General features: G+C 44.3%; 1 protein-coding gene across 1 annotated transcript in view; it reads left to right on the plus strand.

The window, feature by feature from the left end:
* The window catches only part of LOC141139848 (probable cation-transporting ATPase 13A5), a 266,762-nt gene that overhangs the window by 131,497 nt on the left and 113,459 nt on the right, over positions 1 to 21,806 (plus strand). Inside the window, exons 13-15 of the mRNA XM_073626376.1 lie at positions 12,782 to 12,843; positions 15,462 to 15,612; positions 17,690 to 17,764. Of these exons, the coding sequence (XP_073482477.1) occupies positions 12,782 to 12,843; positions 15,462 to 15,612; positions 17,690 to 17,764 (288 nt within the window). The remainder of the gene's footprint in view (positions 1 to 12,781; positions 12,844 to 15,461; positions 15,613 to 17,689; positions 17,765 to 21,806) is intronic.

Below are 21,806 nucleotides of genomic sequence, written 5' to 3' on the forward strand. Positions count from 1 at the left end.
CATTTTGGAAAGTAGACACCCCAAGGAAATTGCTGAGAGGCATGTTGAGCCCATTGAATATTTATTTTTTTTGTCCCAAGTGATTGAATAATGACAAAAAAAAAAAAAAAAATTTACAAAAAGTTGTCACTAAATGATATATTGCTCACATAGGCCATGGGCATATGTGGAATTGCACCCCAAAATACATTCAGCTGCTTCTCCTGAGTACGGGGATACCACATGTGTGGCACTTTTTGGGAGCCTAGCCGCGTACGGGGCCCCGAAAACCCAGCACCACCTTCAGGATTTCTAAGGGCACACATTTTTGATTTCACTCCTCACTACCTATCACAGTTTTGAAGGCCATAAAATGCCAAGATGGCACAACCCCCCCCCAAATGACCCCATTTTGGAAAGTAGACACCCTAAGCTATTTGCTGAGAGGCATGGTGAGTATTTTGCAGCTCTCATTTGTTTTTGAAAATGAAGAAAGACCAGAAAAATTTTTTTTTTTTTTTCTTTTTTCAATTTTCAAAACCTTGTGACAAAAAGTGAGGTCTGCAAAATACTCACTATACCTCTCAGCAAATAGCTTGGGGTGTCTACTTTCCAAAATGGGGTCATTTGGGGGGGTTTTGTGCCACCTGGGCATTCCATGGCCTCCGAAACTGTGATAGGCAGTGAAGAGTGAAATCAAAAATTTACGGCCTTAGAAAGCCTGAAGGCGGTGCTTGGTTTTCGGGGTCCCGTGCGCGGCTAGGCTCCCAAAAAGTCCCACACATGTGGTATCCCCGTACTCAGGAGAAGCAACAGAATTTATTTTGGGGTGTAATTTCACAAATCCCTATGGCATGTTTGAGCAATATAACATTTAGTGACAACTTTGTGCAAAAAAAAAAAAAAAAAAAAAAATTTGTCTCTTTCCCGCAACTTGTGTCACAATATAAAATATTCCATGGACTCGACATGACTCTCAGCAAATAGCTTGGGGTGTCTACTTTCCAAAATGGGGTCATTTGGGGGGGTTTTGAACTGTCCTGGCATTTTATGCACAACATTTAGAAGCTTATGTCACACATCACCCACTCTTCTAACCACTTGAAGACAAAGCCCTTTCTGACACTTTTTGATTACATGAAAAAATTATTTTTTTTTGCAAGAAAATTACTTTGAACCCCCAAACATTATATATTATTTTAAAGCAAATGCCCTACAGATTAAAATGGTGGGTGTTTCATTTTTTTTTTTCACACAGTAATTGCGCAGCGATTTTTCAAACGCATTTTTTGTGGAAAAAACACACTTTTTTAAATTTTAATGCACTAAAACACACTATATTGCCCAAATGTTTGATGAAATAAAAAAGATGATCTTAGGCCGAGTACATGGATACCAAACAAGACATGCTTTAAAATTGCGCACAAACGTGCAGTGGCAACAAAATTAATACATTTTTAAAAGCCTTTAAAAGCCTTTACAGGTTACCACTTTAGATTTACAGAGGAGGTCTACTGCTAAAATTACTGCCCTCGATCTGTCCTAGTTTTTTGCTTTTTTATCTTATTTTTAAACTGTTCCTTTCATTTTTTTTTTTAAATCATTTTTATTGTTATCTCAGGGAATGTAAATATCCCCAATGATAGCAATAGGTAGTGACAGGTACTCTTTTTTGAAAAAATTTGGGGTCTATTAGACCCTAGATCTCTCCTCTGCCCTCAAAGCATCTGACCACACCAAGATCGGTGTGATAAAATGCTCCCCCAATTTCCCAATGGCGCTGTTTACATCCGGCGAAATCTAAGTCATAAAATGCTTGTAGCTTCCGGTTTCTTAGGCCATAGAGATGTTTGGAGCCACTCTGGTCTCTGATCAGCTCTATGGTCAGCTGGCTGAATCACCGGCTGCATTCTCAGGTTCCCTGTTGAGACAGGAGAGCCAGAGAAAAACACGGAAGACGGTGGGGGGGGGGGCATTCCCTCCCACTGCTTGTAAAAGCAGTCTAGAGGCTAATTAGCCGCTAGGATTGCTTTTACATGAAAGCCGACCGCTGGCTAAAAAGAATGATACCAAGATGATACCTAAACCTGCAGGCATCATTCTGGTATAACCACTCAAAGTCGTGAATGGCGTACCTGAAGACAAAAAAATGGTTAACAATAAAGCACAGTAAACTGTAAAGTATAAAAAATTGCATACCTGAAAAGCAAACATGATAAAACATAATAACAATAAAACATTGCAGAATAGAATACAGTAAAAAAGAGCAGAACAATAGAGAGAGAATAGAGAGAGAGAGAACAATAAAACGACAACTATTTTTTTTTATTTTTGTTTGTGTTTTTTTTTTTTACACTTTTTTTTGTAACTGTAACTTTTATAACTGTAACCGGTTCCAGGTTCGGGTCTCTCAAAATGCGATGGCATCTTTGGAGACCCTGTGAAAGTGTGCCTAGTCTGTGCAATGCTGTACCCTACGCTAATACTCAACTAGTGAATGGTAGCATTCAAAACATTCACCAATGCAAAGACCAGGATTGTCAGGACAGGAGGGACATTAATAGCGGGTGTCACGTCTATATCCGCGCTTGCTGCAGACACATCTTTTTTGGGGGGGTTCGTTGGGTAGGGGTACTCGGGAGGACATATAAATGCCTCTCATGCAGCCGACTGCATTTGGTTGGGGATGCGAATGGGGGAAGTACGGGCGCTGCAGAAACGGTGGGTTCACAAATTAGGATTGGCGAATGCAGCAGGAAGGGCACTATGGGCACGACAGGCCTATGTTTGTCTTTTTGGTGGCAGCGCGACACTACTTGTGCTTGCCACCTCACCAGCTTGAACTGCACTTATGGGACTCGCCACGTCACCAAGTGTTACTGCAGTGCTGGTTTGACTACGACCGGGGTGTACTAGGCCGCTGGCGTTTGCCAGTTCACCAAAACGCTACAAAAAAAAGTGACAGTGATCGATCGATACTGCACTTGGGTGGGCTGGGCTGGGCCGGGCGGAGGGGCAAAACGCAGGTGCTAGCAGGTATCTGGGCTGATCCCACTAACACTGCGTTTTTGGGAACCCTAAACTGCTGGGGACGCTAGTATAGATCTGATCGGATCAGATATTGATCCGATCAGATACTATACCACTAAGGGAGGTGTACGGTGCGTGCTTGGGTGTTAGCGGTACTGGCGCTAACCTGACGCTGCCTGGGGCTGGCGCTTGCCAGTTCACCAAAATGCTACCAAAAAAACTGTTAGCGATCGCAGGGATCAGGCCTGACTCTGTGAACGCTGCAGTTATGCGTTTAGTGTTTTGTAAGTGTCAGTGATCGATCGATACTGCACTTGGGTGGGCTGGGCTGGGCCGGGCGGAGGGGCAAAACGCAGGTGCTAGCAGGTATCTGGGCTGATCCCGCTAACACTGCGTTTTTGGGAACCCTAAACTGCTGGGGACGCTAGTATAGATCTGATCGGATCAGATATTGATGCGTTCAGATACTATACCACTAAGGGAGGTGTACGGTGCGTGTACGGTGCGTGCGTGGGTGTTCGCGGTACTGGCGCTAATCTGACGCTGCCTGGGGTGACGCATATCACCGCCGGGCGATCAGGGGGCTAAACCTTTATTCGGTAATAAACGGCGGGTGCCCTGACACTATATAAAATAAACAAACTAACCAGCGTCACCCGTAACAGTTATACGGTGATCAGTGGTGAAAGGGTTAACTAGGGGGCAATCAAGGGGTTAAAACATTTATTAGATAGTATATGGGGGTCCCTGTCGCTATAAAACGCTGAAGCGAACCTAAATATTTACGTCACCAGCGACACTAATACAGCGATCAGAAAAATGATCGCTTAGCGACACTGGTGACAGGGGGTGATCAAGGGGTTAAAACTTTATTGGGGGGGTTAGGGGGGTACCCTAGACCTACAGGGGGTTAATACTAACTGCCCTACCACTGCTAACTGTCAAAAACTGACACTATGCAGTAATCAGGAAAAAAACAAAACAAAACAAAAAAACTGCTTGGTGTCAGTTTGTGACAGGGGGGGGGGGTGATTGGGGGGGGATCGGGGGGCGATCAGGGGGGGATCGGGGGTGTTTAGTGTGCCTGGCATGTTCTACTGTGTTGTGTGTAGTGTTGTGCACTTACATGTCTGACATCACATCCTCTGCCTGTGTGTACTATACAGAGGCAGGGGATGTTTCTCATTGGCTGGGAGCGATCGCGAGGGGGGGGCCACGATCGGATGGTCTCCCCCTCATCTCTGATCGCTTCCAACCAAACGCCGACTGCCGATGGCACCGGGGGGGGGTCCGATCGGACCCCCCGCCCGCGGGAAGGCAATCACGTACCAGGTACTTGATTTTGCCTGCCCGTGCCGCTCTGCTCACGTATATATGCGTGAGGCGGTCGGCAAGTGGTTAAATGATTTATACCTACTATACATATTGTTTACAAGTAGAGTGTATATAGGTCAAATAAATTCTGATAATGAGCTTTAATCGTAAGGTGGAGAAAAGGAAAGAGAAAGAAGAAAAAGGGTTGAAAGGTAGAGGTATGGTCCACAAGGTTGTCCCGCTCGTCAGTTTATTATTCTTTTTAGTTCTCTTTGAAGCCTTAGAATGGGTGTCTCTGTAATGGGGCGTACACACGGACGGACTTTTCACATGCAAAAGTCCAACGGACGCCGCCGGACCAAATCCGGCGGACAATCCGACCGTGTGTGGTCTCCATCGGACTTCCGACGGACCGTTTCGGCCGGAAATCCGACGTACTTTAGATTTGAAACTTGCTTCAAATGTTACGTCGTAACTCCGCCAGACTCAGTTCCTGACGGAAAGCCCGTTCATCTGTATGCTGGTCCGACGGACCAGATACGACGGAGGAGCAGGGTACTGCATATCGCGCTCGCTGCAATAGGAAAAAATTTTTTTTCCATTGCGGCGAGCGCGGGGGGCATCCCAGGCCCTTAGGTCTGGTATGGAACTTTAAGGGGAACCCCCTAGCCGAAAAACCGGCATGGGGGTCCCCCCAAAGTCCATACCAGACCCCGATCCGAGCACGCAGCCCGGCCGGTCAGGAAAGGGGGTGGGGACGATCGAGTGCCCCCCCCTCCTGAACCGTACCAGGCCGCATGCCCTCAACATGGGGGGTGCTTTGGGGGAGGGGGCGCCTTGCAGTGCCCCCCACCACAAAGCACCTTGTCCCCATGTTGATGAGGACAAGGGCCTCTTCCCGACAACCCTGGCCGTTGGTTGTCGGGGTCTGCGGGCGGGGGGCTTATCGGAATCCGGAAGCCCCCTATAATACGAGGGCCCCCAGATCCCGGCCCCCCCACCCTATGTGAATGAGTATGGAGTACATGGTACCCCTACCCATTCACCTAGGGAAAAAGTGTAAATAATAAAACACAACACAGGTTTTTAAAATATTTTACTAAACAGCTCTGGGGGGGGATCTTGCTCCGGCTTCGGGGGTCCCTCTTCTCCCGGCGTCCGGTTGGTTCTTCGGCCGGCCCCTCCGCTGTCTTCAGGTAGCTCTATTGCCAGCGGAGGCCGACCACGCCCCCTAAAACGTTACAGTCCCAGCATGCCCAGGGACTGTGACATCATATGGGGGCGGGGTCTCCGCCTATATAAGTCACAACGGAGCCCTCAGAGACCAGTCCAGCCGGAGAGAGCGTCGTGTCAACATCTGGGGAAGAGAAGAGAAGCCCAGAAGCCCAGAAGCCTGGACCTCCGCTGGCAATAGAGCTACCTGAAGACAGCGGAGGGGCCGGCCGAAGAACCAACCGGAAGCCGGGAGAAGAGGGACCCCCGAAGCCGGAGCAAGATCCCCCCCAGAGCTCTTTAATAAAATATTTTAAAAACCTGTGTTGTGTTTTATTATTTACACTTTTTCCCTAGGTGAATGGGTAGGGGTACCATGTACCCCATACTCATTCACATAGGGTGGGGGGGCCGGGATCTGGGGGCCCTCTGGTCGACCACGCCCCCTAAAACGTCACAGTCCCAGCATGCCCAGGGACTGTGACATCATATGGGGGCGGGGTCTCCGCCTATATAAGTCACAACGGAGCCCTCAGAGACCAGTCCAGCCGGAGAGAGCGTCGTGTCAACATCTGGGGAAGAGAAGAGAAGCCCAGAAGCCCAGAAGCCCGGACCTCCGCTGGCAATAGAGCTACCTGAAGACAGCAGAGGGGCCGGCCGAAGAACCAACCGGACGCCGGGAGAAGAGGGACCCTCGAAGCCGGAGCAAGATCCCCCCCCCAGAGCTGTTTAATAAAATATTTTAAAAACCTGTGTTGTGTTTTATTATTTACACTTTTTCCCTAGGTGAATGGGTAGGGGTACCATGTACCCCATACTCATTCACATAGGGTGGGGGGGCCGGGATCTGGGGGCCCTCGTATTATAGGGGGCTTCCAGATTCCGATAAGCCCCCCGCCCGCAGACCCCGACAACCAACGGCCAGGGTTGTCGGGAAGAGGCCCTTGTCCTCATCAACATGGGGACAAGGTGCTTTGTGGTGGGGGGGCACCGCAAGGCGCCCCCTCCCCCAAAGCACCCCCCATGTTGAGGGCATGCGGCCTGGAACGGTTCAGGAGGGGGGGGCGCTCGATCGTCCCCACCCCCTTTCCTGACCGGCCGGGCTGCGTGCTCGGATCGGGGTCTGGTATGGATTTTGGGGGGGACCTCACGCCGGTTTTTCGGCGTAGGGGGTTCCCCTTAAAGTTCAATACCAGACCTAAGGGCCTGGGATGCCTGCGACGGGGCTCGCAAGGTTTCAATCTCGCCAAAAAAAGCGGCGAGATTGAATTCCTTTTCTAGTCCCGTCGTACCCGAGTCACGTTCAGAATGAACGGACTTGTCCGTGTGTGGGAAAGTCCGTTCATTCTGAAAGTCCGGCGGAAGTCCGTCGGGAAGACCAGATTCCGGAAAGTCCGGCCGTGTGTAGGCAAGTCTGGCCGTACAGAAAGTCCGGCGGTAGTCCGCCGGAAGTCTGGCGGCAAGTACGTCGGACCTAGCTTTCCAGAAAGTCCGACCGTGTGTACGCCCCATAAGTCATTTAATCTGTTACCATGGCAACAGGACAGAGTCATTGAAGTTTGACAGGAACTGTTGTTTTATCCAAGGATGCCAAAGTTTTTCAAATTTTGGAATTTGATTTTGATCGATGGCTACCATCTTAGCATGGGACATTGTATTATTCATTCTGTGAATTGTTTCTGCTAGTACCAATGTAGGAGATTTCCATGCCTTGGCCACTGTTTGTTTTGCAGCCGTTATTAGTTGGATCATAAGTTTGAATTGAGAGAGTGTTAACAATTCCGGTTTTAGATTAAGTAAAGTTAAATATGGATCTGGTTGTATTATTTTTTTAAATATTTTAAATGCAATCACGAAGACTTCCTTCCAGAAGGTTTGGATTAAGGTACCAGCGAGTTAGGACTTTATAATTTGTCTCCAGTGCTAATATGTTGGGTGAAGATGACTTAGATGTGAGCCATATGTTAGACCAGTCCGTGTCTTCTAAAGTTCGTCCCAGGTCCTCCTCCCACCTCTGAACGTAAGAGGGTCTATTAAGATTTGCTACTCCATATAATTGATTATAAAGTGATGAAAATGTACCTTTAGCAAATGGATCTTTTGTACAGATTGATTCAAAAATGGATAATTGGGATAATGGTGTATCCCCCTTTAGGAATGGTGTATAGAAATTTTTGATTTGGAGATATCTAAATATCTCAGAGTTTGGTAGATCATATTTTTCTCTAAGCGATGGGAATGAAAGGAATGATTTAGATGCTATGAAGTCATTTAGTGTCTGAATGCCTGATGTTGTCCAAGCTTTAAAAGAATTTGGGTAGATCCATGCCGGATAAAAGGCCGGATTTCTGATAAAAGAAAGGAGAGGATTGTGTGGAGATTGTAACTGATATTTGGTTTTTAGTTTATCCCAGAGAGATAAGAAGTGTTTAGTTATGGGATTATGAATTTTAAAGCGGTCTTTAGGATCAAGCCATAATAAATTTGATATTAATAGAGGGTCATTTTCTGAAGCCTCTATAAATACCCATAATGGGATTTCCTGTTTTGCATGGTATTTGGACAGACTGGCCAAATGTGCTGCTCTGTAGTAGTTAGTAAAATTAGGGTATCCCAGGCCTCCTTTATTTTTGGGAAGATGTAGTGTGTGTATAGGTATACGTGGTTTATGCAAACTAATTTTCAACAGCTTTTTTTTTGGTGCAAGTTACCACAACACCATTATCCCGTAGTTTTTAAGATCAAAGATACAACTATGTTGGTGTCTCTTGTTAATTTTACATTGTATTTTTTTTTTATGTAACTGCCTACTCCCAAACTGTCATTTGAAGTAAAACACATAGTCAATTATTATTCTCCACAATTTTTTTTATTGTGCATTAAAAAAAGAAAACAAATACAATTAGACATGCTATCTGCCAATAGAACTTAACCAAAAAGTGCATTCTATGCATCCAAAAATATAGAAAATATAACAAATCAAATCATTATTCAACCAAAAAATAAAATAAAAGCCTCATGCATGTGTCCTGCTTCTTAATATAGGGGGTCAGCAATGCCAAGAGTTGGTGAAAGCAGGGGTCCGTTATCCGGAGATAATTCCGAAAATCATCTGGATTATTTTCCTGGAGCTCCCGCAGCAAAGGCATATGACATAATTGGTCACGATTAATAAAGCAACCAATTTTTGGTCCAAGAAATCCTCCTGTTCCTGGACTGGACTTGGGTCAAAGCAATAACTCCAAGGTCAATAATAAATAACACGTTATCTCCTCTGATTCTGTAACATGGCTGGTTGACGAACGGCCGTTCAGAAACAAACTGAAAAGCCCAAAATGAAAAGCGCGAAATGAAAAGTGTGAATCAACACTCACCAAACTTCTACTAACACGAAATTAGCAGAAGGAGACCAAAGGGTGGTGCATGATAATTGAACTTCCTCTTTGTAGTCTCATAGTATGTCTAATACATCACTACGTTCGTGTTTGTTGGCCGACAATTCCTTGCCGTTTGTATGCAAGACAAGTTCCTGGCCAACGCCCTTCGGACAAAGGTCTAACATTTTGTCTGCGGGAAAATCCGATCATATGTACAAGGCTTAAGGGTGTAGGGACTATTAACTTAGCAAAGCATCAGTTCACCTAGCTTAGTGTTTAGTCACTCCTAAATATCTCTACCACAATGTACAGCCAGATCCCTCTACAACTTCCTGATTAAGCTTCCCTACCAATTGGACAGAAATGGTGATGCATATTCATTGTCCAATGAGAGGTCTGGAGGTGCAGAGGGGACACAGGAACCTGCATGCTAAACCAAGTACATTCATTTTTGGCATTGTCAGCCCAATGCTGTTGGCTTATCCCTTCACCCACTCAACAGTTAACATCCAAATTATCTTCATGACTCTTAATCCCCCTTTAACACCTAACACCTAAATTATTGCCTTAACTTTTCAACAAGCCCCAACACTTAACCCCTTAATTACCAACCTATCTTCCTAAACATTTAATTACATAAATTTCGTCTTTCACTATAACCTACAAACTGTGCACAGCATCCAATCATTGCAAAGCCTGGTTTGAAATCTCACTGCTATAACGGTTCCAAAACACAGTAGGTCTGTGTGGCATTTCCAAGTTATTTGTTAAGAGTGTCACAATAAGTTCTCCTTCTCTCGTAATTGAAAAAGATAGAAAGAACATGGGACTGTCTCAGCTCTGTGCAATATCACAGTAGTTAACCTTGACGTCCGAGTTGCTTTTTATTGCTGACCCTAATGGTCTCACTTAATAAACAATCCATTAAGCAACACACTTTAACCACTTGCCTACTGGGCACTTAAACCCCCCTCATGACCAGACCAATTTTCAGCTTTCAGCGCTCTCACACTTTGAATGACAATTACTCAGTCATGTAATACTATACTCAAATGAATTTTTTGTCTTTTTTTTCACACGAATAGAGCTTTCTTTTGGTGGTATTTGATCACTTCTGGGTTTTTTATTTTTTGCGCTATAAATAAAAAAAGACCGAAAATTTGGAAAAAAAACCCCACATTTTTCTTAGTTTCTGTGATAAAATTTTGCAAACTATTAATTTTTCTTCATAAATTTTCTCCACAATTTATACTGCTACATATGTTTGGTAAAAAATAAACCAAATTAGTGGATATTATTTGGTGTTTGTGAAAGTTATAGAGTCTACAAGCTGTGGTGCAAATCATACAAAATTGATCACACCTGATGTACTGGTGGCCTTCATCTCAATTCTTGTGACCCTAACAAGCCAGGAAAGTACAAATACCCCCCAAATGACCCCTTTTTTGAAAGTAGACACTCTAAAGTATTTAGTAAGATGCATGGTGAGGTTTTTGATGTTGTCATTTTTTCCCACAATTCTTTGCAAAATTAACATTTTTTTTCTCCACAAAATTGTTATTGTAATATGTTATTTCTCTCACATGGCATGTGTATACCACAAATAACACCCCAAAATACATTCTGCTAATCCTCCTGAGTATTACGATACCACATGTGTGGGATTTTTTCATAGCCTAGCCACATAGGGGGGCCCAACATGCAGGGAGCACCATCAGGTGTTCTAGGAGCATAAATTACACATCTAACTTGTTGACTACCTATTACACTTTTGAAGGCCCTGGAGCACCAGGACAATCACACGTGACACTGATGTGGCACTGATGACAGATGGCACTAATACGTAGCACTGATGACACGTGACACTGATGTGGCACTGATGATAGATGGCACTAATACGTGGCACTGATGTCAGATGGCACTAATATGTTGCACTGATGACAGATGGCACTAATACGTGGCACTGATGACACGTGACAATGATGTGGCACTGATGACAGATGGCTCTGATATGTGGCACTGATGACACGTGACACTGATAACAGATGGCACATGACACTGACAGGTGGCATTGATGACAGATGGCACTGATATGTGGCACTGATGACATGTGACACTGATAACAGATGGCACGTGACACTGACAAGTGGCACTGGGGATAGGTGGCACTGGGGGCAGGTGGCACTGATAGGTGGCACTGGGGACAGATGGCACTGACAGATGGCACTGGGGACAGATGGCACTGATAGGTGGCACTGGGGACAGGTGGCACTGGGGACAGTTGGCACTGATAGGTGGCACTGGGGACAAATGGCACTGACAGGTGGCACTGGGGACAGATGGCACTGACAGGTGGCACTGGGGACAGGTGGCACTGATAGGTACTGTGGGCATGTGTGTTTGTATGTGTGGGCACTGTGTTTGTGTTCACACACTCACGCTGCAGCCGGAGGTCGCTCTCCCTCCTCACACACGGTCTCTGTGTGAGAAGGGAGAGCCGGCGATGAGAGATGATCTCATATGTTTAGATATGTTTAGATATGAGATCCTCTTTCATTGGACACTCAGACTGAGTGCTAAATGGCCACTGTGATTGGCCATTTAGCACGATCTGTGATTGGCTGTGTCCAAGGGACACGGCTAACACAGATCTCCGCCTGATGGGCGCACGCGGCGACGTGCAGAGAGGATGTAAACAGGAGGTACAGGGACGCCCTCCGAATTGAGCGCCGTGCTGCAGCCACTGTAGCCATCTTTCGGCTATATCGCAGGCACGAGAATAATATCAAGCAGCATAGTAGCCTAGTGGTTAGCACTCATGCCTTGCAGTCATAGATCCTCAGTTCAAATCCCAAGCAGAACATTACCAGCATGGAGTTTACATGTTTTCCCTAGGCATGAATTTCCTCTAGGTACTCTTGTTTCCTCCCATACATTAAAGACGTGCTGGTAATTGGTTTACGTCTAAATTGGACCTAGTGTGCTGTACCTTAGATTGTGAGCTCCTTGAGGGCAAGGACTGATGTGTATACGTAAATACTTAGCACTATAAAAAGTATTTTACCGCTAAGTAATATCGACATGCATTTTATTCCTCATTAGACTAAGCCCCCATTCACGCTTGAGCGGTTTTCTGCTAGTTTATCTATGCTTTACAATGCCTGACTATGCAGAATCCCATTCTTTCTAATTGTGCCTGTTCACAGTTGTATACTCAGTTGCCTTATGCTAAAAAAAACCAAAAAAAAAAACATGAGTTTTTTTAGCGCATTCAGGTGCTTTTTATCCCCTAGATTTCAATGGGAATGCCTTTAAATGCACAATACAAATGTTTTTGCATGCATTTTTCACGCATGAAGAGTTCCTTTCTTCCTATAGAACTGCTCTCTCCCCTTGCCCAGCCCAGGTAAAAAAAAACCTCCTGCAGTTTGATAAACATGTAAAAACACCTACAAAATGCTTTAAAATAACCTGGAACATGCTTTGCTCAGGTGTGAATGCATGCCGTGTGGATGTGTTCACTTCTGAGTATCATATGAAAGGAAAAACAAAAAAACAGCATTATTGCTTGCTTGTGTGCGTATAATTAAAGTAAACACCGCTTCACACCTTGCAGAGTGAACAGACTCTATTTCTTTAGTAAATCAACCTCCATGTCTATAATTCTGTATGTGTGGTGTATTTAGTACTCAGAAAGTTCATAGCATGCTTAACGCAGTATATGGAAATGAAAAATCTGTACATGTTGTGACCATTGATGATAATTTGTAATAATATGTATCCTATAATGACATTTCCAGGTGTTTTTCTTGATTAAGCGCACATATCTAAAATATGTCATGTTAACTCACCAGCTTATTTTAACTCAGACAGGTACCTTAACTGAAGATGGCTTAGACTTATGGGGTATCATTCGTTCAGATAAAGGCTGGTAGGTTTTTTAACAATTCCTATAGCAGTTGTTATGCTGGTATTTATGATGATGACAATGATTATCGATGATGATAATGATGATGATTATTATTAGTAGTAGTAGTGATAGTAATATTAGGATGTTTAATAAATACTAACACTGTATGCTCAGGAAGCCATGTTGAAGCATAAAAAATGATTGAACCATTGAGGTAAGCGTAATGCAACCACTGCCAGTCAGCACACACGGAGATATTTTTCTTTTAAAGTGATTTTAAATGATCACCTTGTAAAATAATCCCATTCAGTTTAAAATAGAAATGAAATGCAAAACATTTGTATATAGATTAAAAAAAACATTATAAATTACCTTTTTTTCCACCTTTTTTAAAAGTGGTCACACTCCCTATGTTTCCAACTGCACAAGAGCTGTGGGGAGGATGAACAACAGCACACTGAACTTACCAGTGAAAGGCTGTGTGTGTGTGTGTGTGGGGGGGGGGGGGGCTGTCATTGTATGATCATTGGAGGGGGAGCAGGCTGAATTCCCAGCACAGCTACAGAACTGACCACGCTGTGTTACATAGTTACATAGTTGGTGAGGTTGAGAAAAGACACAAGTCCATCAAGTCCAACCTGTGTGTGTTTTTTTTTATGTCAGTATTACATTGTATATCCCTGTATGTTATGGGCGCTCAGATGCCTATCTAATCATTTTTTGAAATTATCTATGCTCCCTGCTGAAACCACTGCCTGTGGAAGAGAATTCCACATCCTTACCGCTCTTACCGTAAAGAACCCTCTATGCAGTTTAAGGTTAAACCGCTCCTCTTCTAATTTTAGTGAATGGCCACGTATCCCTTTCGCTGAAGTTTCATCCCTATTGTGGGGTCACCAGTGCGGTATTTGTACATTGAAATGATATCCCCTCTCAAGCGTCTCTTCTCCAGAGAAAATAACTTCAGTGCTTGCAGTCTTTCCCTGTGGTCAGTTTTTAATAGGAAAGCAGAGGGACTGACAGGAACACCAGGGATTTCATCCAAAGGAAACAATACAAAGAGAACAGGATACTCTTTTATACATAGAGATGGGCCGAACAACCCCCTGTTTGGTTCACAGCAGAACTCCCAAACAGAGATAAAGTTCAGCCCCGAACATCAACTCTATTGAAGTCTATGGGAGCTGAACATAAAAAATCAAAAGTTCCCATTTTGAAGGCTTATATGTAAGTAATTGGCCATAAAAATGGTATGTAGGCCCAGGTACTGCCCTGGGGGGGCATGTATCAATGCAAACATATTTTTAAAAACAATTGTTTTTAAAGGAGCAGTGCTTTTTAAGCTGTTTAAAGTAAAACAATAAAATGAAAAATTCCTTATAGTGCCTTAGTGTATAGAACCTGCTGCAGCAAAACTGACATTTCACTATGGATTTTAAGGGGAACCCCACGCCAAAAAAAAAAAAGACATGTGTCCCCCCAAAATTCATACCAGACCCTTATCAGACCATGCAGCCTGGCAGGCCTGGAAAGAGGGGGGACGGGCTATGCTCCACCACCCCAAAGTACCTTGTCACGATGTTGACTTGGACCCCTACTCATTCACCAAAAAAAAATGTAAAAAAAGTAAATAAAAACACTAGACAAGTTTTTGACAAGTCCTTTATTTCCAAATAAATAAATAAACAATGTCCCCAGATGTAGATCCATCGTCAATCACGATGCCTGCCACACCACCAGACCCAAAAAAAAAAAGCTCCACCTGCGAGGATGGCTGACCGCCGAATGCCTCCTCTGCCGTTTGATCGTTCTTAAATAGGTAAGGGGAGGGGGCACCTGGTGATGTCACCTAGTGGTCCCGCTCTCTTGTGACGTCACTGACCGATGCATGCTGGGTCGGTGATGTCACAAGGGGGCAGGGCCACCAGGTGGCATCACCAGGTGGCCCCACCCCTTACCTATTTAAGAACTATCACTCGATGGAGGAGACATTTGCCGGTCAGCCATCAATGAGTGCCAATCTTTTTTGTTTTTTCGGGTTCAGCGGTGCAGCGGGCATTGTGATTGATGATGGATCTACATTGGAAGACATTGTTTTTATTTTGTTTTTTAATTTTTTTAAATAGGACTTGTCAAAAACGTGTCTAGTGTTTTTATTTCATTTTGACAGTTTTTTTGGTGAATGAGTAGGGATACAATGTACCCCATACTCATTTGCATGGGGGGTGGGATCTAGGGGCCCCCTTGTTAAAGGGGGCTTCCAGATTCTGATAAGACCCCTGCCCACAGACCCCCACAACCACCGCCCAGGGTTGTCAGGAAGAGACCCTTGTCTCCATCAACATGGGGGCGAGGTGCTTTGAGGTGGGGGGCAGCCCCGCTCATTAACAACACATTGACAGTGCGTTTGGCAGGCGAACAGCCCACCGAATGCACAGAAAATGCAGGTGTTCGGAGAACAAGCAAAAGTTTAGCCCGAACCGTTCGCCCAACACTATTTATAGAAGTACATGGTACAGCAGCACATATCAGGAATATGAAATGTTGGGTTTACATACTCTTTAACTGTGGAATACCAGTAAATATAGTTTTGAATATTTATGTGTTTGTGGGCTAATATATACATAGTTGTCTTTTAGTTTTCAGGAGGTCTTTCCTGTTACATCTGGTTGCACATTACCCTGGAATACTATGACTGGAGCAATGGCCAGTTGCCATTCATTGATTCTAATGGATGGGGAAGTGCATGGTGATCCACTTGACATCAAGATGTTTGAAGGAACAGGCTGGGTAATATCAAGCTGTTTTGAATTTAGAGAAAATGACTTACAGAGTGATTCTTCCTTATATCAACATTCCTTTATATAAGATATTTACGCTTTTTTTTGTTTTGTTTGCAAGCTATTTTTATTTGTAAATAAGGAATGCAATATAAATCATGAGATTAAGTTGTGAGAGTACATACATCAAAAAGATGAATTGTCAGTTGTAATATATATATCAAGATGGGAGGGGTCAATTCCAGTCCATGACCTGAGATTTTAGAGGCATTTTTACTAATTATGTGCCCCTCAGGGAGCAGCTTGTCACAGGACCAAAATGAGTGATATAAAGTACCACGGGTAGGACAACCCCTAAAGCATAGATCTGAAACAATATGGAAAATAACATGAAGTCTAATGGGGTGTAGTACCATCTGGTTAAAGAGTTGATGACTGTCTCCCAAATTGTGAGAGATTTAGTGCAAGAGCGCATATTGCTTATCATATCCTTCCAGTCTTGTGGGGTGCATTGTAGGTCACAATTTGCTTCCCATTTATTTATATACAGAAGGGAGTCAGGAATAGAGCAATTAGCTAGGGCTCCATATACCGTATTTATCGGCATATAACACGCACTTTTTTCCCCTGAAAATCAGGGGAAAATCGTGGGTGCGTGTTATAGGCCGATCCCCCCCCCAATTTTGTGTGATCGGAGCGATCGCGGCGATTACCGCGATCGCTGCCGACATGCACAGCTGTGTGTAAATTCAAATACGGCGCCGAGACTGCAGGGACTCGGCGGAGCCAAGATACACATAACCGAGAGTCCTCGGCTTTTCTCGGTGCCGCTTACAGTCCCGCCCATAGGGCGGGACTGGGCGGGACTGTAAGCGGCGCCGAGAAAAGCCGAGGACTCTTGGGTATGTGTATCTCGGCTCCGCCGAGTCGCTGCAGTCTTGGCGCCATATTTGAATTTACACACGGCTGTGTATGTCGGCAGGGATCGCGGCGATCCCACAAAGCTGCACTGGGGCAAGGCTGCACTGGGGCAAAGCTGCACTGGGGCAAAGCTGCACTGGAGCAAGGCTGCACTGGGGCAAAGCTGCACTGGGGCAAGGCTGCACTGGGGCAAGGCTGCACTGGGGCAAGGCTGCACTGGGGCAAAGCTGCACTGGGGCAAGGCTGCACTGGGGCAAGGCTGCACTGAGGCAAAGCTGCACTGGGGCAAAGCTGCACTGGAGAAAAGTTGCACTGACAAGGCTGCACTGACATGGCTGCACTGACATGGCTGCACTGACAAGCCTGCACTGGGGCAAAGCTGCACTGACAAGGGTGCAATGGACACTGGTGCAAGGCTGCACTGACAATTCTGCACTGGGGAAAAGCTGCACTGACAAGGCTGCACTGACAATTCTGCACTGGGGCAAAGCTGCACTGACAGGGCTGCACTGACAATTCTGCACTGGGGCAAAGCTGCACTGACAAGGCTGCAATAGACACTGGAGCAAGGCTGCACTGACACTGAAAAGGCTGCAGATGGACACCGATAACGCTGCATCAATGGGCATTTTAATGTAAGTTTTTCTTCCTTAAACTTTACTCCTAAAAGTTTTTTTCCTTAAAATTCCCTCCTAAACTTGGGGTGCGTGTTATACGCAGGCGCGTGTTATACGCCGATAAATACGGTAAATCGTAGATCAAACCCTTCCCCCTAGGAGAGACACTGTAGATAGGTTCATTAAAGGATTTGGGTGAGGTGGGACTAGGGCATGACTGGTGGAAAATATATTTATTCTAATATTATGTAAGGAGCTCCCAGGGACCACTGTGACATGGTCAATAAATCACCAATGTTTTCTCTAGTTATACCATTTAAACCTATATTATAGTTACTTAAGTTTTAACTAAATCTATAGGTTGTCATTTACTGCTTAGTTCTAAAAGAGTTTTAATTAATATTTATATATATCTAATTATATCTAATTAATCATATAAAGCAATTTGCTTTATATGATATTGTAGGTAAACTTTCATATACTGTACTTATATAAAATAGAAAATAACTGACTCCATAATAAAGTCTGGTGTCTTTCCTCTTCCTTTAGGAACTTAATGAATATAAAGAAGACAATAAATCAAAGCTTAATGCAATGGTTACTCCAGGACGTGGAGCACAGTGTGTAAGATATATAAAGTTGTTCAGTAATATTAAAGTGTCACTTCTGCCTGCTGCTTTGTTCTTCTGCTATCAGCATAAATCACTTCTGACAAGTTTTCTAGACACTAATGCCCCGTACACACAAACGGAAATGCTGCCAGCAAAACTCCGCTGAGAGCTTTTGGTTGGAAATTACGACCGTGTGTATGCTCCATCGGACTTTTGCTGGCGGACTTCCCGCCAGCAAAAGATTGAGAGCAGGGAGGGAAAGAAAGCGACGCCTTCTAAGCGTAGTATATTAAAAATGTAATGGATTCAATGTAAAAAAATAGCGAATACACTCACAAATGAGAGAGACAGGCATGTATAATGGGTGTCATCCGCACTTATCCAGAGGATGCAGGGCTGGGACCGGTGTGTACTGAGAAGCCGTCCTCGGTAGCGAACGCAGTGGTGGAGTCCAATGCCTTCAGTATCCAGGGGAAGGGATCCGTGAACACGAAACATCCTGCTGCGATGTTGTCACTTCCGGATTAAAGTTCAGCGGAAGGGTGCGCACGTTCGAAGCATGTATGCTTCTTCCTCAGGCTGGATACTGTATCCCCTGGATACTGAAGGCATTGGACTCCACCACTGCGTTCGCTACCGAGGACGGCTTCTCAGTACACACCGGTCCCAGCCCTGCATCCTGTGGATAAGTGTGGATGACACCCATTATACATGCCTGTCTCTCTCATCTGTTTGTGAGTGTATTCGCTATTTTTTTACATTGAATCCATTACATTTTTACTATACTACACTTAGAAGGCGCCCCTTTCTTTCCCTCACTTCATTTCAGATCAACTTCTATCTGCAAGCAGGCAGCATTCCTTCCTACTAGTTTTTATTGCTTTTATGGACATTGCCAAATGGACTTTATTTAAATCATTTATGTGCTGGTTTATCAGCTGCATCCTCACCCAGAGTGCACTCAATCCACCTCACTTTGTTTGCAAAAGATTGAGAGCAGATTCTCTATTTTTCGGTCGGAAAAAGTTCCTATCCAAAAATGCGTTTGTTTGTATGCAATTCCGACGCGCAAAAAAACACGCATGCTCGGAAACAATTCGACACATGCTCAGAAGCATTGAACTTCATTTTCTCGGCTCGTCGTAGTGTTGTACGTCACTGCATTCTTGACGGTCGAAAGTTCAGAGAACTTTTGTGTGACCGTGTGTATGCAAGGCAAGCTTGAGCGAAATTCCGTCGGAAAAACCATCCAAGATTTTTCCGATGGAAATTCTGCTCATGTGTACAGGGCATAAGAGAAAGAAAAGGTGATAAGGTAGAGAGCTCCAGCTGATTGACAGCCCCAGCTCTGTTCATGTGTGCTGTGTGGAGGGGGGTGTGTCCCTTCCATCCACTCAGCTCTGAGAGCTCTCTTCACTGAGCTCTGCAAAGTGTAACTTCCGCTCTCTGCCCCCTTTTTTCTGACAGCTCAGACAAGCTTTATGCATTCTGCACATTGAACTGATATTGAGAAGAGAAGACTGCAGATAAACAGGTATAACTTATGAGGGAGCATTTGTTTTATCACTGTATATCACCTGAGGCCAGTCACTTCTCTGGGTACATGTAAGTGTGTTCAACCACTTTATCCACTTCAGCTCTGGAAGGTTTTACCCCCTTCATGACCAAGCCATTTTTTGCTATTTAGCACTGTGCTACTTTAACTGCAATCGCTCGGTCATGCAACACTATACCCAAACAAAATTGCTATAATTTTTTTTCATACAACTAGAGCTTTCTTTTGATGGGGTAGATTACCACTGGGGTTTTATTTTTTGCGATATGAACAAAAAAAGCCTGAACATTTTTTTTATTACTTTCTGTTATAAAACATATCCATTCCAATAAAAAAATTAAAAAAATATAAGTGATAGCTTCTAAAAACTATGGTATGTATACTGGAATGTTTACTTATTTATACACACAACTAATGGTGGTGATCAGTGGCTTATAATGGGACTGCAATAGTGCGGCGGGCAATCTGACATTAACAGATTCTGGGGCGGAACTAACTGCCACTGACATCAGTGATAATACTATACACTGTCACTGTAAAATGACACTGCCTGGGAAAGGGTTAACATCTAGCGCGATCAAAGGGATAAATGTGTGCGTGACAAGTGTTAATGTGTGTAATGTGTGCTGCTTTTACTAACAGATCTCTTTGTTATCCCTGCTTTGCAGGGATAAGAAACAGATAAATTGTTCCCCCTGTACAGGGCCCTGTGTTGTCAACACAAGGCTCTGGGCTGTTATTGGACACAGCTGATCAGCAGGCTCCGGCCATGAATCATTGGCTGGGACTTGCTGACAGATTCCTGCTGTGTACCATGTCAGTGGGAGGGTGGTGGAGGGGGCAAGCATGCACGTGCCCCAAGCCTGGAAGCAGGCAGTGATGTATCTGTTTGTTGCTTTGCATGCACGGGTCGTCTACAGTACATTGCAGGTGAATGGTTCACAAGTGGTTAAAGTATATTCAGTGATATATTTGAATAAGAAATATTTCTAATATTAACAATATATAAAGCTGTATTTATTAACTCATCAGTTAAATGAATTCATTTTATCAATAGTGAGAAATTGGATAGTATTTTCTAAGTATAGTTAGTCCAGAAGAGAGTATCTGGTTGCTTCATTTTATTCCAATTCACATCACAAAGTTGAAGATTGAGGTGGTGCAAATGGAAGGAAGGGTGGTAGGCCAATGTTGTTAAGAAAAGTCTAAAGTCTAAAATAATACCAGTTTCTTGCATGTGTCTTCATATACGGTAACTAAAAATAAATTCTCACAAAATACGATTGTGCTGCAAATAAAAACTAATGCGTACACACGGTCGGACTTTTCGTCTACAAAAGTCCGACAGCCTGTCCGACAGACTTTCGACGGACTTTTGGCGGACTTGCGGCAGACTTTCTTACGAACCGACTTGCCTACATACGATCACACAAAAGTCAGACGGATTCGTACGTGATGACGTACACCGGACTAAAATAAGGAAGTTGATAGCCAGTAGCCAATAGCTGCCATAGCGTGGGTTTTTGTCCGTCGGACTAGCACACAGACGAGCGGATTTCTGGGTCCGGCGTAGTTACGACATAAAGATTTGAAGCATGTTTCAAATCTAAAGTCCGTCAGATTTGAGGCTGGAAAAGTCAGCTGAAAGTCTGGGGAAGCCCACACACGATCGGATTGTCAGCCAGCTTTAGTCCGTCGGCGTCCGTCGGACTTTTGTAGACGAAAAGTCCGACCGTGTGTACGCGGCATAAGGGATTTAAAGCCCTTTTAAGGACCATACACTTTATCAGATTAATAAATTATTAGTTTAATAAACTAGATGGTCGAAGGCCATTGTGAAGAAATTGGTACTGGATTGGTTGTCTATTCATTTCCTGTTCAGTGTTATAGGGCGTACACACGGTCGGACTTTGTTCGGACATTCCGACAACAAAATCCTAGGATTTTTCAGACGGATGTTGGCTCAAACTTGTCTTGCATACACATGGTCACACAAAGTTGTCGGAAAATCCGATCGTTCTGAACGCGGTGACGTAAAACACGTACATCGGGACTATAAATGGGGCAGTGGCCAATAGCTTTCATCTCTTTATTTATTCTGAGCATGCGTGGCACTTTGTCCATCGGATTTGTGTACACACGATCGGAATTTCCGACAACGGATTTTGTTGTCGGAAAATTTTATCTCCTGCTCTCCAACTTTGTGTGTCGGAAAATCCGATGGAAAATGTCCGATGGAGCCCACACACGGTCGGAATTTCCGACAACACGCTCCGATCGGACATTTTCCATCGGAAAATCCGACCGTGTGTACTGGGCATAAGTGTTTATATCTAGAAACTAGCAACTTGTTGTCGGAAAACTAAAGCTGCTTCTGAAAACTCTTCCTAAAGAAATCTCCCCACCATCCAAGTTTCAGGTCATGTCCATCTGCTCCCTACCTCATTGACAGATGTCTGTGCTTACTGATATCATTGGTGCCATCGCTTAAGGCAAATTG

This window comes from Aquarana catesbeiana, linkage group LG04 (assembly GCF_042186555.1).
Source record: "Aquarana catesbeiana isolate 2022-GZ linkage group LG04, ASM4218655v1, whole genome shotgun sequence".
In the NCBI taxonomy this organism is placed as follows: Eukaryota; Metazoa; Chordata; class Amphibia; order Anura; family Ranidae; genus Aquarana; species Aquarana catesbeiana.